The following is a 15,973-nucleotide window of genomic DNA, read 5'->3' as shown; positions in this document are numbered from 1 at the left end:
AATGGACAATGTGCTTTAGCAGTGACTGAGGGCTCCTTTGAAACCAACAATAAAAGCATCTTTTCTGTCGAGGAGCACAAGGCTTATGGGGGCAAGAGACTTTAATGACACCATTATCTTTCAAGCAATTAGGACTCGCTGGCACAATCCAGCATTGGTACAGGCACTGTTTTGATTGCACTGCAATGGCTTAGTGAAACGTAGAGACTTAGGAACATCATAAATCACTTTTAATCTCAAACCACCATGGAAAAAATGTACTAACACAGGCATAATCAGAATTCACATGCGTATTTTCTCTTTTAAAAACACATGCCCAGGACACAGAGCTTTCCCCTCCTCCCATCCTCTCCCTGCATACACGAGCTATGTAACACTCTCCTGCTTCTCTCCTAAAGCGCTTGCAAAAATGGGTTTGAGCCTGCCAGCTGTGTATGTGTTTGTTGTGCATTGTGGATTATATTTTAATGACATACCCCAAGCCTCTTACACTCAAATGAATGTGCATTTAACTGTCTGTACATTCGTGCTGGTTTATGAGGCAGAGAGTCAGCCAGCTTATCCTCTGGCTTCTCTGCGAGGGCACTGTCCAAGAATTTTAATGGAGCTTTCAAAAGCCTCCCATTACACAAGGTGCCCTTAATGGAGAGTCCTCCTGTCTCTGGAAGTTCCCTCTTGTTGCTCTACACAATGAAACGTGAGCCATAGTCTCTGCAGAGAGTGCCCAGATTTTTTCATGTCACAGGGTGTAGCTGGGATGCGGAGCGTGGCTCCCTCTGCTCTCCTGCCACAACAAGGGGGATTCATTTCATTAGTTCAGAAAGCTATTTCAGAGGGAAAGGAGGTTATGTAGGTCACCGATTCATCCCTGCTGCCTTGCAAAAAAGAATTCATTATGACATTACACTTTAATTAATGCAATGCACTGGCTCTTAATAGTATTTCATCAGGACATCTGGTAAAAGCACATTAGCTACAGTTTAATGTTAAGACATAATTGAACAGGACTCCTGTTGCAGTTTGGCTTTTGCAATATGTTTTGCTTCTGCTTCTCCTGCAAGCTGCTGATTAAAGGAATTGTGGGACTTCATCATCACAAGCTGATGGAGCCTGATCCAAAGCCCCTTCGACTTAGCAGCAAGGCCCTGGTTAACATTCATGGGCTTTGAAGTGGGTCTCTGAGGATCAAACCTGACATTCACCCTGTATTTACATACCAGGTACTACTGGTACTGCCACAGATCTGTAATCCTGAATATAAAGCAACAACTCTGGTGTTTTGTTCCAGTTGTTTGAAAGGCCATTGTCAAATGATCTTTATAAACCATTTTCTTTCGGCTTAACTTAGAGCTTTTTCTGTTCTAATTTTATCTCTGCCTAATTGTGTGTTTTAATACTTATTTTATTATCTGCCCAAATTAATATCTGTGCAGCAGCTTTCCAAACAGCCGTATTAAATATTCACATCCAAATGGGATTTTTTTCAGCCCTTTGTTTTACAGTGATCTCCTGGAGTATAAATGTGAACTCTCAAAAGATTTTAGTTACTCAGTAAATACTAGGCCACGATTATTTAATCTAACTAACAGGCTAAAGAGCCTTTGGAAGATTAACATATTTAGAAAAAAGTTTGTGAACTCTGAAATATTCTGTTTGATTTGAGGCTGCTGCCTCCAATTCTCCTTTTCTTTTTTTTGGGTGTTTGAATAGCCAACAACAGCAATAATAAAAAACATCAGCCACTAATGCAAGTGCAGTTTTTTTAGTTTCTCTTCTGCACTCTCCTCCTTCAGCAATTTTTTCACCATTGTTTTTGGAGCAATTTTACTCCCAACATTCACTGAGAAGGGACACAAAAGACTAAGGTGTTAGAGAAGCTTTTTTTGCCATTTAGTTATACCCTGGGTTATTTTCTGCACCAGTAGGAAAGAGAATGGGACGGGAGGGGTCTGGAAAAGTGTAGTGTGCCCTCACCAAAAACCCGGGTGGTGAGCAGCGCCTGGCAGTCCTGCTGGCAGCACCCAGCCTGCACTCACGTCCAGGGGTTCCCAAGTGACCTCCCTGGTCACGCCAGATGCCATATGGCTCATCACAGTCAGAAGGAACCCAACAGAGACCATTGCTAGGGCTGAATAAATCTGTGGTTTGCAATTAGTTGGCAATAAAATGTAAGAAACATATATGCAGCCTTCCTCCCTGTAGCGCTGGTCAGGCTGGTGCTAACTCTGGCCCAAGAAGCTGCAGCAGTTTTTCAGCACAGGTATCAGTAAAATTATTTATATGGCCAGTTCTGAAAGTCCTCTGGATGCTAACAGGAACAGCTAGGCTGGCATTAGATAACACATCCTTTCTTTGTTGTTGTCAGAGGACAACATTGCCAAAGGACCTTTCATTTTAAAAACAAGCGCTATCCTCTGCCCCTTGGAAACCTGAAACAGGAACTCAGCTGCAGGTTCACACAACTCACGCTTGGTGCTCATGTATTCGTTCTCATAGGGCAGCCCATTGCTGAATTAGTTGCTGAGGGCTCCTTGGGATTCGAGCTTTTGTTCTGTAAAAAAAAAAATAGCAGTCATATAAATAAGTTCAAAGGCATTTTAGAAAGAGTAAACTTTCTTTTTTTCACTAAATTAAATAGAACTTGTAACATTTTTATTTTTTTCTCCATGATGTAATAAGCTCAATCCCAAATAAGGAATGAGATGGGTTGTTTAGGTTAAAAAAACATCAACAACACCAAACAACAACTGGGAAATATGCCACTTCGGGAAGCAGCCTCTATCTAGTAGGTATTTACAGTTTGTGTCAGGGACTGAACCTCTCAAGATAGCTTGCCTTAGACCTCTTTGTTTAGCATTTGGTATTTGTCTTTAATTAGGTCTATGCTAATTGTAGTTTCTCGGCTTGAAGCAAATGGCGCACAAGACCCAGCAGTGCTAGGTGTTTTGGCATCTCATCAACTTCTGCTCTTTCTCCATGCATCAGATCTCTGCACATTTGTTTCTGGAGCTTTCAGAACAAGATCTGCTACCTCTGAGTGTTCTGACTGCCACTTCTCTATTCTTATGGCAGAAGGTACCACGTGAATTTTCCCTAAAATAATTGATGTATGTTAGAGTAAACCCACCAAAAAAGTAGCAAAGTATTTCACGCTCGTGGTGGCTTACTCTTCCCCATGAAACACCTTCTGCCAAAGGCTGCCCAAACACTCCCCCATCAGCCAGCTAGCCCTTCTGGCCAAAGGGTGCTGAAGGAAACACAGAGACTTCACCAAGCAGAGAAAAAAAACGTGGGAATGAAACTCTGTGACCAGCTCTGTGGGAAACTCAATGCCAGAAACCAGCTTAAACTCTTGTGAAGGTTTGGAGATGGGGATGAAGGCAAGGCAAGGCAGGAAACTCCCGCGGGAGGGCAAGCAGAACACTGTCCCCAGCTCACACCATTGTGCTTTGTTCAACCTCCACAATTGTGTGAGCAGAGCCCGGCGCATCAGCCTTCACTTCGAATTTCCTGCTTTTTGTCGGCTTGCATCCCAGGAACTGTTTGAAACACTGCCCTTATTATGGAGCTTGCAGAAAAGAAACCCCTGCTCCATAAGCATGTGTCTGGGCTGTTCTGTGGGTTCCCAGTGCCAGGGCTCCCACTTTAAGGAGACGTGGGCTATTGAGATGCAAAGAAGCTTGCCCTGAACCTGACTGGGTCTTCAGCTGGTTAGGCAGGACTACAGCAGTGGAGAGGAGCTGCTGTCACAGAAACTCCAAAATAACCACCTCTGTGTGGTACATTTCAAGGTGCTCGTGACTTGTTCAGCTGGGCTGACTTCTCAGCAGACATTGTCCTAATCACAGACCATGCAATGTCTCTTACCTAGACTTGCAGAGGATTTGGCTTTATAAAACAGGCTCCCAATTCACAAAGCTCCTTCCTCCTCATCTTGCTCTTGCTCTCTTATTGAGCAAATCCAGGATTTTGTCTAAGTTGTTCCTCTTTGGCTCCTGGACCTGACCACATGCCCAGCCTGAGCTCTTAGGCTATGTTGTACACACTCTGCAGAAGATACCTGGGAGGAGGGATGAAAACCAGACAGGTAAAAATGCTTGTGGCAAGTCAGACTGCTGTGTTGGGCTTGGAATGATATTGCTGGTCCCCCAGGATTTGGGAAATGGAGCCCTCAATTCAAAAGATATTAAAAATCTGTCTCAAAACTGCCAGAAAGATTAAGTGATTTTGCCTCTCTCCACACTCAGCACTGCTGAACATCCTCTTCACCATTGGGATCACTAACTCCTGCACTCACTGACCTGTCAGGTCTAATATGCTGAGCTGAGCCTTCCTCCCCCAGCTCCCTCCCTTTGGCACTGCATGCAGCAGTGACACAGCACCCGCACGCTTCTTCTGCCTTGGGAAGCCTTGGCCTGCCTGACCTGCCACTTACATGTGACTTCTTGGAGCTGAAGGGATTTACCACAGTGGTGGGGAAAAAAAATACCACCAAAACCAAACCAGAACATACCTTCGTGCTGCTGCTCCTCATCTCTCCCCATTGTAGGATCCAGCACATGCAGAGTCATCTCTCTGCTCTGTTCTGCTGCAAGCAAGTTCCATGTCGTCCCAGAAACTGTGCCTGTGAGGTCATCTATGAACTATTTACGCCCCTCACATTCAGGAGAATAAAAAGCAAAAAGCCTGCGGAATAGCGATGGAATCCTTGATAGCCAAATATTGAATTATTTGCAGACCAATTGTGCAAGTATGAGAATGCTTAGGTGGCAAGATGCAATTAATACATTTTGCAAAATCAGTGGCTTCTCTTTCAGACTTTGTTTTGATGCATTTGTAAGACCCTAAAAACCAGGTGAGATCCCTTTGCAGAAGAAGAGATAGAATATTCTCAGACACTTGAAATGTGTCTTTCTTTGAGCATTGCTGTGAACAGGAAAGGGCTCTCAAACTGCCATGGGCTCAACTAACTGCCTGACGATCCACACCTGGAGCCATTTCAGATGCTCAGGTGAATCTTACCTGGCTGCAAGCTGTTGCTTCAGAAAGGCACAGATCTCCCATAGGTCCCTTGTTACATCTGAAACTTCCAGAGAAATGCCCTAGATAACCCCAAGCATCTCAAATGGCATTAATTACATACATGCAAGACACAGAAATGAGCCTAGATGATGCCTGGCCACAGCATCTTTTGTCTCCTTTTTGCTGTAGTGCTGGGTGTGTGGCTGAAGTGCAGTACTTCTCACATACACTAAAGGTCCTCCCTTCTGCCCAACCAGCAGCAGATAGAGTAGGTTGGCCATTGAACCCCAACTTATAGAACATGGATTTCCAATCACAGTGTTTTTTTGTCCAGTCCCAGGTACATGGGTTGAGGTGGCAGTTATCACAGGGTCTTGACTATATCTCTAATACCAAACTTCTTTCAAGCCCCCTCTCTCCTTAGTAAACCCCGACATCTGGAGTAGTCCACAAGCTGTGTCTCTTAATACACTCTTATATTCTGTATTCATCATTAATTCTACTCTTAGCAGAGCCTGGGGGGAATTGCATCATTCCCAAGCACTACAGCAGCATTTAGCTCCCATCCCTTGAAATCACAAGGCTCTGGGCAGTCCTTTTTGGTCTTAGAATGGTAACAAGCAAAAAAAAAAAAAGGAAAAGTCTGAGCCAATATTACAATACTGTCCTCTCCCTGTGTAATAATGCTCATTTCCTCTTGAGATGAGACACATCATGTATGTCTAGAACCCTCAGCCTATCCCAATTTACAAATTCTGGTACAGCTGTAAGTTTAAAGAGCCAGCCAAAATAATTATGACAGATTAAGGAACAAAGCAACATACTACAATGGTCTTTTGTTAAACTGAAACATCTGATGCAAATCCAGCAATCTCAACCCCTTGAACTCCTACTTGTCTTGTTCACTATCTCTAGCATTTTTCTGCGGAGCAGCATCATCTAAACATGATTTACTCACATGTGCCCAGACTGTCATTCAGCAGCTTTGCCAGCAATAGCACTGGCCTTGGCTGAGACTGCCAAGAAAGCAGGTTTATAGGTAGCCCATCACTGGTAGGGTTGCACAGGTGTTTGTTTTTTTGTTATCAGGCTTTTGTTCCATTTAGAGTTGGTAGGCAGACAGGAACAACTAAATCCTCTGATCATGCCAGAGGACAATGTATTTGTTTTAGCTAGGTACTTATCATTCTCTTGCTTCCCAACCCTTCTTTTCCTTAAATGAGAGGCATCATCTGTAATAGAGCTGATCTTCTTCCTAGGAGCTGGTATAGTGCTGCATTTTGGATTTGGTTTGAGAATCATGTTGATAACACACTGGTGCTTTAGTCGTTGCTCTTTATTTCAACCCATGAGTTGTCTCACTTTTACCCTTCTGATTCTCTCCCCCATCCTACTGGGGTGGAGTGAGAGAGCGACTGCGTGGTGCTTAGTTGCTGGCTGAGGTTAAACCATAACACAAAGGTAGACAGATAGATGACTTTGCTTGTACAATAAATGCCATATATCTCAAAGGCTGGTAAGAAAACAAGCCAGTGCCATTATTACTCCTTAATAGGCAGAAGGAGCTGAGGGAGAAAACAGCAACATGATTTACATGAAGGCAGTGGTACAGCTGGGATGAGATGCGAAGGTGGTGAATTACACCTTTACAAAGCCAAAACTTATATAGCTTAAGGTTTTTTTTTTTTGTTTTTTTGTTTTGTTTTTTGGTTTTTTTTTTGTTTTTTTTTTTTTTTGTTTTTTTTTGTTTGTTTTACAAACATTATTCAGTGTCTAAAATGAAAAAAGGAGACCATTTGGTTAGCAAATACAAGGAAATTTGCAAGGTTTTACCCCTCTTCTCTCGTAATTTTGTTTGAAAGTGTCTATTGAAAGCAAAGTAAGGCTATGGCCAGCTCTTCATTCTAAATTTTTGTTTAGCAGAGGAAGAACCAGATTGCTGTGAGACAAGTGAATGCAGATTTACCCAGGGGGTGAAGCTGATGTTAGGTTATTTGGACCATCAGCTCTTTGGAAAATGAGCTCCAAGCACATCCTTAGAGGATCCTTCTCCAGACTGTCTCTGACCACAGCAGAAGTCCCTTTCCATTGGATGCTCCACAGAAAAAAATAAGCCACTCACCAGCATGGCTGGTGCTTTCGGCAGCATAAGTACCATGAACCTGTGTCTTACAGCCCAGGTCTCTAGGTGCTGCATATGGCAGGGAAGGTGCTCGTGGTTTGCTAACAGCCCTAAATATGAAAGGTGAGTTAGATGGCAATTGGCTTTGTATCCCTTCACTATTCTGAGAACCCTAGACTTGTTAGAGATGTGATCCCTGTTAGAAAACACTCCTTGCTGTAAACAAGTTGATAATCATAGAAGAAAACGAGGACACTTTGCCCATTTGCCACTACCCGTATTCAGTTGTTAACCTGCTCCTTTCCTCTTCTCCCCCCATTATTCTGCAGTATCTGTTAGTTGCTAAAGAAGCCGAAGAAACAATTAGGATGCTTCAGAAAAAGCAGACAATTTCTCACATGCAGTGCTGAGTGCCCAGCAGATGTGACTCAAGATACACACATGCTGTTTTCAGGCAAGTATTCCCAAGGGTTTAGATAAAAATAATGAGGATGAGGGGTTTCAGCAGAAATCAGGTTATTTTTAAGTGGAAGAGCTCTAGAGGGTATTAGCAGCGCTCCCTGAAAACACCATTATCTTCTTGTGTAGGGGATCCCATAGCATTAGTTGAGTATAATTAAAAAAAAAAAAAAAGGCGAGTATCCAGGCTAGATAGGGATTCTGGCAGGAAAGCGGTAAGGGGTGTTACAGCAAATTGAGTTGGTTGCACATATCAGACACCTTCTGATTTACTCGAGGTTTTCAAGGCAGAACAAATGAGGTGCCTCCAGGGAGCTCTTCCCCCGCCAGAAGACAGTGGCAAGTCTCAAGAGCCAGGATTTGACTCACGTGGTCTCGGTCACCACAGTTCAGCCAACAAGGAAACGATACAGTGGGAGAAAATGCTGCGATGGTCTGGAGCCAGATTTCAGTTGACATGGGGCGTTGCAACTTTACTGAAGCATGTGGCCCACATCCAACACAAGAGGCCATGAAAAATATTTCTTCCCAATATCCACCTCCTTAATCCAGCCCCAGCATCTGTCATCAGACAAAAGGGGATGGAGGCCATGGAGCCAGCGTTACGGTGAGGAGCTTGCTGAGCCCGCCACAGACATTTGCCATCTTCTGGCTGTGATAAAGACTGGACAAATTAGGAAAATGTTTTCATTAGCCGCACTCACCTGGAAAATAATCATCAGCCAACTCCTGTTTCACAAGGTGGCCTGGCAATGAGTCAAGAAACGAAATCCGGTGGCAAACGGATTGTAAAGACAAACATAAACAACTGAGTCTGTGATGACCCACCATCTTGAAGGGATCTTCAATAGCCAATAGCAGGATTTTCTGTGCTCAGACACACAAATCTCAGGCATTCATACTCTGCCAATATTTTAAGTCATGCCCATAAAGCATATTTGAATAGGATTCAAGCTGATGAAAAGTAAGTTGTTACTTTTAAAGGAGTTTGGTGACCCTGTGAATGGAACGAATGGCTTCAGTCCAGCAGATGACAATCCATTAAATTAAAGAAAAAAATTGCCACTGCAGTTCTTAGTGCCAGCAAAGGTGTGAGAGAAAATGTGTTCCCTCCAGGATCTGCACAACCGTATTTCTGGTGCCACAGATGGCAGCTTGAATGGCTGCAGGTTTTTTGCCTTGCGTTTTCATAAGGCATACAGATACTTGGTCTCCACTGTTTTCAGGGAGACATTTTAGATATACTAAGCTTATGAAGAGACACATCCCACTTGAGTCATTTTCTAAACACCTCTTCCTTTCAAGTCACCAACTCTCAGCAAAGAGGGGAGAAGCAGAAATGAAGAAACACTTAGCCAAAGCCCATAAACAGATCTTTTGTGTGTGTGTGAGTTGAGCCTGGGAAAAGCAAAACAACTCATCTACCCAAAAACGGCTTTGCAGGGAAAGGTTAAGGAATAATAAAGCGGGATTTAGATCACATCACTTTACACACATTTATGAGGGAGAAATTCAACACCCAGATAACAAATTCAGTTCAGGCTTTACTTCCTCTGTCCCTCCCCCCTGCCCTTAAAGATGACATACCCTTCCATTTGTAAATTACTTTAATTTAAATAATTCCAGGTTAACAAAACGTCTTAACTTTGACGTGCCCCAAATTACAAAACAGAAACAAAACCTCTTGACAAAGGGTAAGAAAAGAAAATAATCCAAGCCCAAACCTCCTTTCCTAAACCAGAGTTTATGGTCTGTGAGCTGGCTGCCCTCCAGAGTCTGACACAATGTCTGGAGCACCCAGAGCAGCTGGAATTCATTTTCTTCCTCCAAATCTATGCACTTTCATATGAAGTCGTGTTTTGGCACTGCTGCCTAAGAGAGAGTTCAGTGCAAAAAATCTAACCCCGGCCGTGTTTCTTTGCAACCCAGCGTTTGCTGAGCAAACAACGAAAAAGGAGAAGAGGACAAAAAAAAAAAAATAGAGCGAGAAAATAAAAGCCCTTTCCCTTCCCCCACACATACACAGACGACTGTACCAAACAGGGGGGCTATTCATAGCTGTTCAGAAATGGGTCACAAGGAGAAATGTTTGCAGATAAAACCAACACTTTTTTTTTCTTCTTTTTTTTTTTTTTTTTTTAAATAAACATCATGGAGGCCCCTGGAAGGCGCTGGGGATGTTCGAGAGTCAAGGTCCTGCTGATCCCTTTCACCTCCCATTCATGTGGCTCCCACGCTGCCCCCCGACACGCAGCTCCCCTCTGGGGGGGTCTGGACCCCGTTAAGCTGCCCCCTCCGAGCCCGAGATGCCCTGGGGAGCCCAGGGGGGCGGCGGGATTGTGCTGCTGTTTGTCGCCTGGGCTAGTAGTGGGTCAAGGGGGAAGGAGAGAGGCGTCCAAGCCACTCCCAGGTGGTCCTGTCACAAAATCACACACTGGAGTTTGTGGGAGCCTGTGGCTCTGTCCCCTCGCCATTTGGTCTTCTTCTTCTTCTTCTGGCTTTTCTCTGGGATCTGTTGCCTGTTTTGGGAGACAGAGAGGAAAACAAGCGGGTGAGACACAAGGCTGGGTCAGACATCAGCATCCAGAGCCCTGGGCAGCTGGCAGAACAGCATCTTGGTGTGCATATATGTATTCGCATATGTAGCTCCATATACCCCTCCACCACCATGTGGCTTTTCATGCCACACAGTTAACAAGACAACTGCCTGTATTTTTAAGGAAGGAGGAAATAAGCCATGAGCAAACATTAAGGCTAAGGGCAGGGATGTACGTATGTCCTGCCAGAGCACTATGCCTCTGGTTGCCCTGGGTGTACTGCTGCCTCCTCCCGTGCCAGGGGCCGCTCTGGGGAACAGGGATGCTCTAAGCAACGAAACGTCATCCATCACACTGCTGCTAACGCTCATGAGGGAAGAGGATGAAAGAGATACAGAGTGCACAGAGAAATAAGCCCTCCTGCAAAGATTTGCTTTCAGTCGGCATTGCCCTGAGCCAGCTGCACTGCTGTGGACTTAGTTATGGAGGGAGGCTAAGAAATCATAATGAAAAAACAGAATCTGCTGCTGACAGGGCTCTGAACTCCCTTGGAAGATGGGAAGAGCACCAGAGCACAGAGAGTGAGCTGACCTCAGAAAGATGTCCCTGGCTGTCTGAAGTCACAGCCACCATAAACAGGCAGCTGAGAGCCCTCCCGCAGCCCCTGGTGGGTTGTGAGCAACCTCCAAAATGTTATGTTGAGGGCTTCTCCCTTTTCATTAAGACAAGGCATTCTACATGCTTGTTTGCAACTGTACCTGTTTGCAGCAGCCACTCCGCCCAGCAGTGCAAATTCAACACAAGGTGGTTTTGTAGTTCAAACACCCAACAGGCAGCCCATAGACTTAGATTTTATTGCAAGATAAGCCATACAAACACCGGCAGCTTCTGTAGATTCAAACAAGTGTCTAAATAACCAAACTGAGAGTTTGAATAGCTCAAACCCAGCCTCTTTGCCATGTAATATGCCAGGCACTAAACTGAGCATTTACACCACGTTTTCCGGACGAGGATGAGACATAGCTGGGGGACAAATCATTATGGCTTTAGTTGGTGTTTTTCTTACAGCCTCAGCTCCCAAATGCTTGCAACCACCTGAAAAACTCAGCTTTAACTAATAAGATTTTTTTTCTGTAAGTATGAAGGCTGGAGGCAATGGAAAACATAAAACTTTAAAGCTCAAAACTAGAAAGCTTTTACTTTAAAGTTAATTTGAATGAACACTAAGTGGCTGCAAGCTGTTCACAGCGTTCTGGAACTTTCAGAGATGCAGAAAACCACGTCCCATGCGTGCTCAGATTTCTACTGCGACAGTCCTTGTATATGCACTGCTGCAGCATAAAAGGGGTATCAGAAAATTTAAAAGATCGGGCAGACTCAATCGCCCGACTCATTTCTGGATTACTTCCAGACAACAGTTTCTTGCATAATGTTAAATAAACTGGGAATCGGCCAAGTTCAAGGAGCACAAACAGTGCCAACCCTGAACGAGTGTCCTCACCCTGCAAACTCACACAGGCTCCAAGGAGCCTCTACATTTGTAAAGCACTCCAGGAATGGCACAGCTATCAGACAGCTGTGAATTTACAATTTATTTGGAAAAGCTCACGTAAGAAAAGAAAAGCAATACTTGGTGGGTGATGCCATCCTATGGCTGTGGACAGTTTGCAATGTCCAAAGACCAAACGAAGCTGCTTTGTGGCAAATAACCAGCTGGATCACAGCATCTCTCTGCTCTCTGACTTAACCTGAGTTCCAGCTTTTGTGAACATCTCTGGTGCTCTTGACTTTCACAGTGAGTACTCAGGGAAGTAAGGTGCGTCACTTATTTTTGAGGTTATGAAATGCACTTTCAGGGCTTGAATTTAGTGATGTCTCCTTACAACACTCCTTCCAGCCTGTCTAGAGTCGTATTATGTAAAGAAAGCAAACAGAGCCTCACCATCTTACTTTGGCTATGTTTTTCCCCCCCGCCCAGAGTAGAATAGATGATGGCAAGAGCTCGCTGTAACACAGAATATCTAGCTGGCTAATGCCAAGTTACAAAACAGTTGGAAAACAGCTTGGGACATTTCCAAGTAGCTCTGTAGTTCTCCAAAGACTTTCTGCCCCTTGCTTTTGAGACATGTGGGAAGAGTGGGCAGTACCATCTGCTTTTGATGAAGGCTGACTCGAGGCTGCACTAAGATATTCACAAGTACAGATACACAGTGAATAAATGCCTCATGGTTTAATTGCCAAGCAAGATACTTTGACTGCACAGTGAGGAGGAGCGTGATTTCAGCTCAGTACCCTCCCAAAACATGAAAAATGAGGGCTCAGAAAAATCTGGCAGACAACTGGTGCCAGAAAAACAAATCTTCTCAGAGAGATTTGAGGTTATCAGCTGAGATGCTGAGAAGTACGTGCAGCTCTTTTCCTGCAGGGCAGCTGGGATTTTGGAAGGCAGTCCCTCCCCGCCGGCAGCTGGAGCAGGGGTTTGCCCAGCATTTGTCAAAGCGAGGAGAAGCAGCTCATGCAAAACTGGGAATGAACCTCTGCAGTTTGAGGAGGAAACCTGTGGCTTAGCCATTAGGTCATGCTGTTTCTCATACAAAGGAGCTTAATTTTTTTCCATTTAGTGAGCAGAAAATGTTAGAAGTCACCTACAACATTAAAATTCTGTAGATTTTTTTGCCAGTCTGTTTTAATCTTTGGCAATGCGAGACCCTGAGAGAAAAAAAACCTATGAAAACCCATATTACTGGTCCAGAGCTTTTAACACCAGCCTTTTGAAGCTGATCATTATAGTAGGCTTTGCACTGTTAATTGAATAATAGCTTTTCATCATGGCCACAGCTAGTTCTCAACCTGCGTAGCAATGACGTCCTAGAAATGTAACTAAGTCTTAGTAACATCCCTATGCAGATACAGGACAAGAAAGTTTAATAAACCCCAGAAATCTCCCACCACCAAACCACCTGGCCCCTCCTGACTCCTACATGTCCTGTCCACAGGCAGTGAGCAAGTGAAGGGTTTGCAGCTTACCTTATAACCCTCACGAGATCATGGAAGGCCTTGTCAACGTTGAGAGGTGGGTCCTTGGCACTAGTTTCTATATATGGAATCTGGAGGACAGAAGCGTATCATGAAAGAGACTAGTTACAGCCCACATGTTGGTAGCAAACCAGTTTCAAAATTAAAAACCCTAAGGGCTGGAGAAATTGGGTGCCTAAGAGACCAGGGAAATACAGGGAAACAAAGTGTTGTCATAACACTGCTTATCAACACCTTCATGCTCACAGCAAGGTCAGCAAGCGCTTACAAAAGGTCTGGAAGAAGCACCAGACAAACCAGCTGCGATCAGAACTCCAGTTTTGGGGAAGAATAATCACAGACTTCATGTTGTCAGATGTTCTCTCCCTCTAAGCTGTGCTAGCAGACATGAAAACAGCCGAAGGTTGTTGAAAGATGAGCACTTGCCAAAAATTCTTGCTTGCCACATTTTATTAGGACTACTGCATGAATATTTCATGATTACAATTCCCCTTCAGTGTAAAATGATCTTCTCCTTCAAAGTCTGACAGCCAGATGGGGCCTCCTAGATTGCTTGTCCAGCACATTGGCAGATTTATAAAACTGCCTCTGATAATGTATTTTTGTACAGGGCCTTTTCCAAAGCATGTGTGTACAGATGGGTGCAGCGTGTTGCAGTCTAGGTGTCCTGGTTCCTACAGAAACTGGCTTCCTTGGGGAGGGAGGGAACCTGCCCTGCCAAACTCCCATCATGGCTTATTTAGAAACACCGCAGTTTGCTGTTCAGGCACAGCAAGCTGCCAAGAGGTCTCAGGCTTGTTTGCCTTTACCTTTCTATTCGGTTCCTCCTACGGGAGTTGTTGCCTCCCTCTGGGTATTCACGGCTGCTGGCATTTAGAGGTGATTAGTGGAGTATCATGTCATCTACACACATGCAAGACCCATTTCTCAGGCTAAACTATGGCCTGAATAATGCAGAGCTAAGATGGTAGGCTAGGTTTATATAAGCTTAACAACCCCGTAACTTCATTATTGTTAACAAACTCACTTCCTACAGACACCTGGGTATACTTCCTAATGCTCAACTCTGTCTTTTTGCTTCTCTCATTTTGAACATTTTGTTTCTCACCTCTTGCAGAAACCTTGTACAAGTGGCTTCATAACGGCCACAGCTTTGCTACAGCGTGGTATAGTGCAGAGGCTCTAGTTTCAACAATGAATTGGCCCTAGTGAAAAGAAACTATATAGCTACTGCTCTGTAGTAGTCGAAAATGTAACTGCAAATGTTTGATTGTAAGAGAAATGCTTTAATACAGCTCCAAATGAGGAGGGAATTCAATTCTGAATGCCTGTAATGGGACTTGCAACAACCAATTAAACAATACTGCAGACTTACATTATGTTTTGTTGCCATTTCTCTTCCCTGTTCTCTTGTAATTTTCCGTAAATGCATTAGATCAACTTTGTTCGCCACCAAAATCATTGGAAAGGACTCTCTGGAAAACATAAAAGCCACCATCCAGTTATTAGCAAACTACAATAAAAAATGCTGAGCATAAGTTTCACTTTTTGATACTGACATCATCTAACATTTTCAGCTACAGACATACCATATTTGAGTAAAGAAATATAAAGAAAGACCAAATGAACACACATCAAGCCCCAGACTCTGCTACACACATGTTGATATTGTAAAAATTTACTTGACAAGTTGCATGCATACACACGTTCATTCTTATTTGTAGACACTTCAGGGACTTGGTGTGACTGTTTGTGTAATGACTGGTAATAGCTAAGACTGAAGATCAGGCTAGATGAAGAACTACAAAATTAGCCAGAAAATTAACTGAGATACAGAGACAGATCTTGAACAGGAGAATGGGCCTCTTTTCTAACAGTTAGGCCATTGCAGTAACCACATATCTTGGCAGCTGCTAATCATTGCAAGGTAATGAACTATGTTGGAGGAACTGGTTTCAGTTCATGTCCTGGTAAAGAGTCATCCACTGAGAGCAACCATGGGGTAAGAAAAGATGGACTCTGGGAGAGCTGGCACTTCGGGGAGCACCTCACAGGGAAGAAAATGACTGGGGGAAAGATCCGCATCAGTTGTCACCTCAAGACAAATTGAAAGATTGGCAGTGGTAGCTGGAAGGATGCTGAAGGGAACCAGGGAACCAAAGAGTCTTCCTAAGTTTCCAGATGCTATTACCTGCTTCCAATCCAGAGCAAAAACCTGGTGCAAAAATGTCCCTTTGTACCAAAACCATCTACCTCTGTAACAATACTCAGTATTTCTTTAACTTTATGGGGCATGTGACAGTCTTTGGATACCACCTGAGAAGCAACCCATCTATCCACAGCACATCCCATGCAAGGTTCTCCTGACAAGGTGTGTGGGTAAGGCTCTTCCCTGTCAGAAATCCCCATAGCTCTGGTAACTAAACTGAACTGAGCTGGCTGGCACCACTGGCAGTCCTGGCAGTGCAGCTGCTGCCCAGCCACCCCAGCTGCCACAGCAGAGCCGCTCCTCCAGCTGCAGGACACACAGAGCAAAGTTGTGTTGCAGGGCCTTCACCACTGCTAGCATGGAGGAGGTCCCTTGTGATAACTGACAGTTCTTGCAGGATTATTTTCTTATATTCAACTTTAAATCCTCCTAAAATTATTCCGGTGTTCTCTGCTGTAAGAGCTGATTTTATTGGGGTAGGGAGCAGTTGGCTGTATTCATTTCTGCATAAAACACTTCCCTGAGTAACTCTGGAGTTCCAAACAGTGTTTCTGTGTCATTTTTCATCGAGACAATAAGTGCTCCATC

The 15,973-nt window shown here is 44.1% G+C and overlaps 1 protein-coding gene across 2 annotated transcripts in view; it reads right to left on the bottom strand.

Annotated features, from left to right (window-relative positions):
* Window positions 1–9,129: 9,129 nt before the first annotated feature.
* Window positions 9,130–15,973, bottom strand: part of MRAS (muscle RAS oncogene homolog) — a 41,400-nt gene continuing 34,556 nt past the window's right edge. For both annotated transcript variants that reach the window (XM_082057129.1, XM_082057128.1), the window contains exons 5-7: window positions 14,552–14,651; window positions 13,168–13,247; window positions 9,130–10,122 (exon numbers count right to left, since the gene is read on the bottom strand). In XM_082057129.1, the coding sequence (XP_081913255.1) occupies window positions 10,023–10,122; window positions 13,168–13,247; window positions 14,552–14,651 (280 nt within the window). In that variant the 3' untranslated portion in view covers window positions 9,130–10,022. The remainder of the gene's footprint in view (window positions 10,123–13,167; window positions 13,248–14,551; window positions 14,652–15,973) is intronic.

The sequence above is a fragment of the Streptopelia decaocto genome (assembly GCF_964273445.1).
Source record: "Streptopelia decaocto genome assembly, chromosome: 6".
In the NCBI taxonomy this organism is placed as follows: Eukaryota; Metazoa; Chordata; class Aves; order Columbiformes; family Columbidae; genus Streptopelia; species Streptopelia decaocto.
The sequence above is the reverse complement of the archived record's forward strand: the minus strand, read 5'-3'. Positions and strand labels throughout refer to the sequence as shown.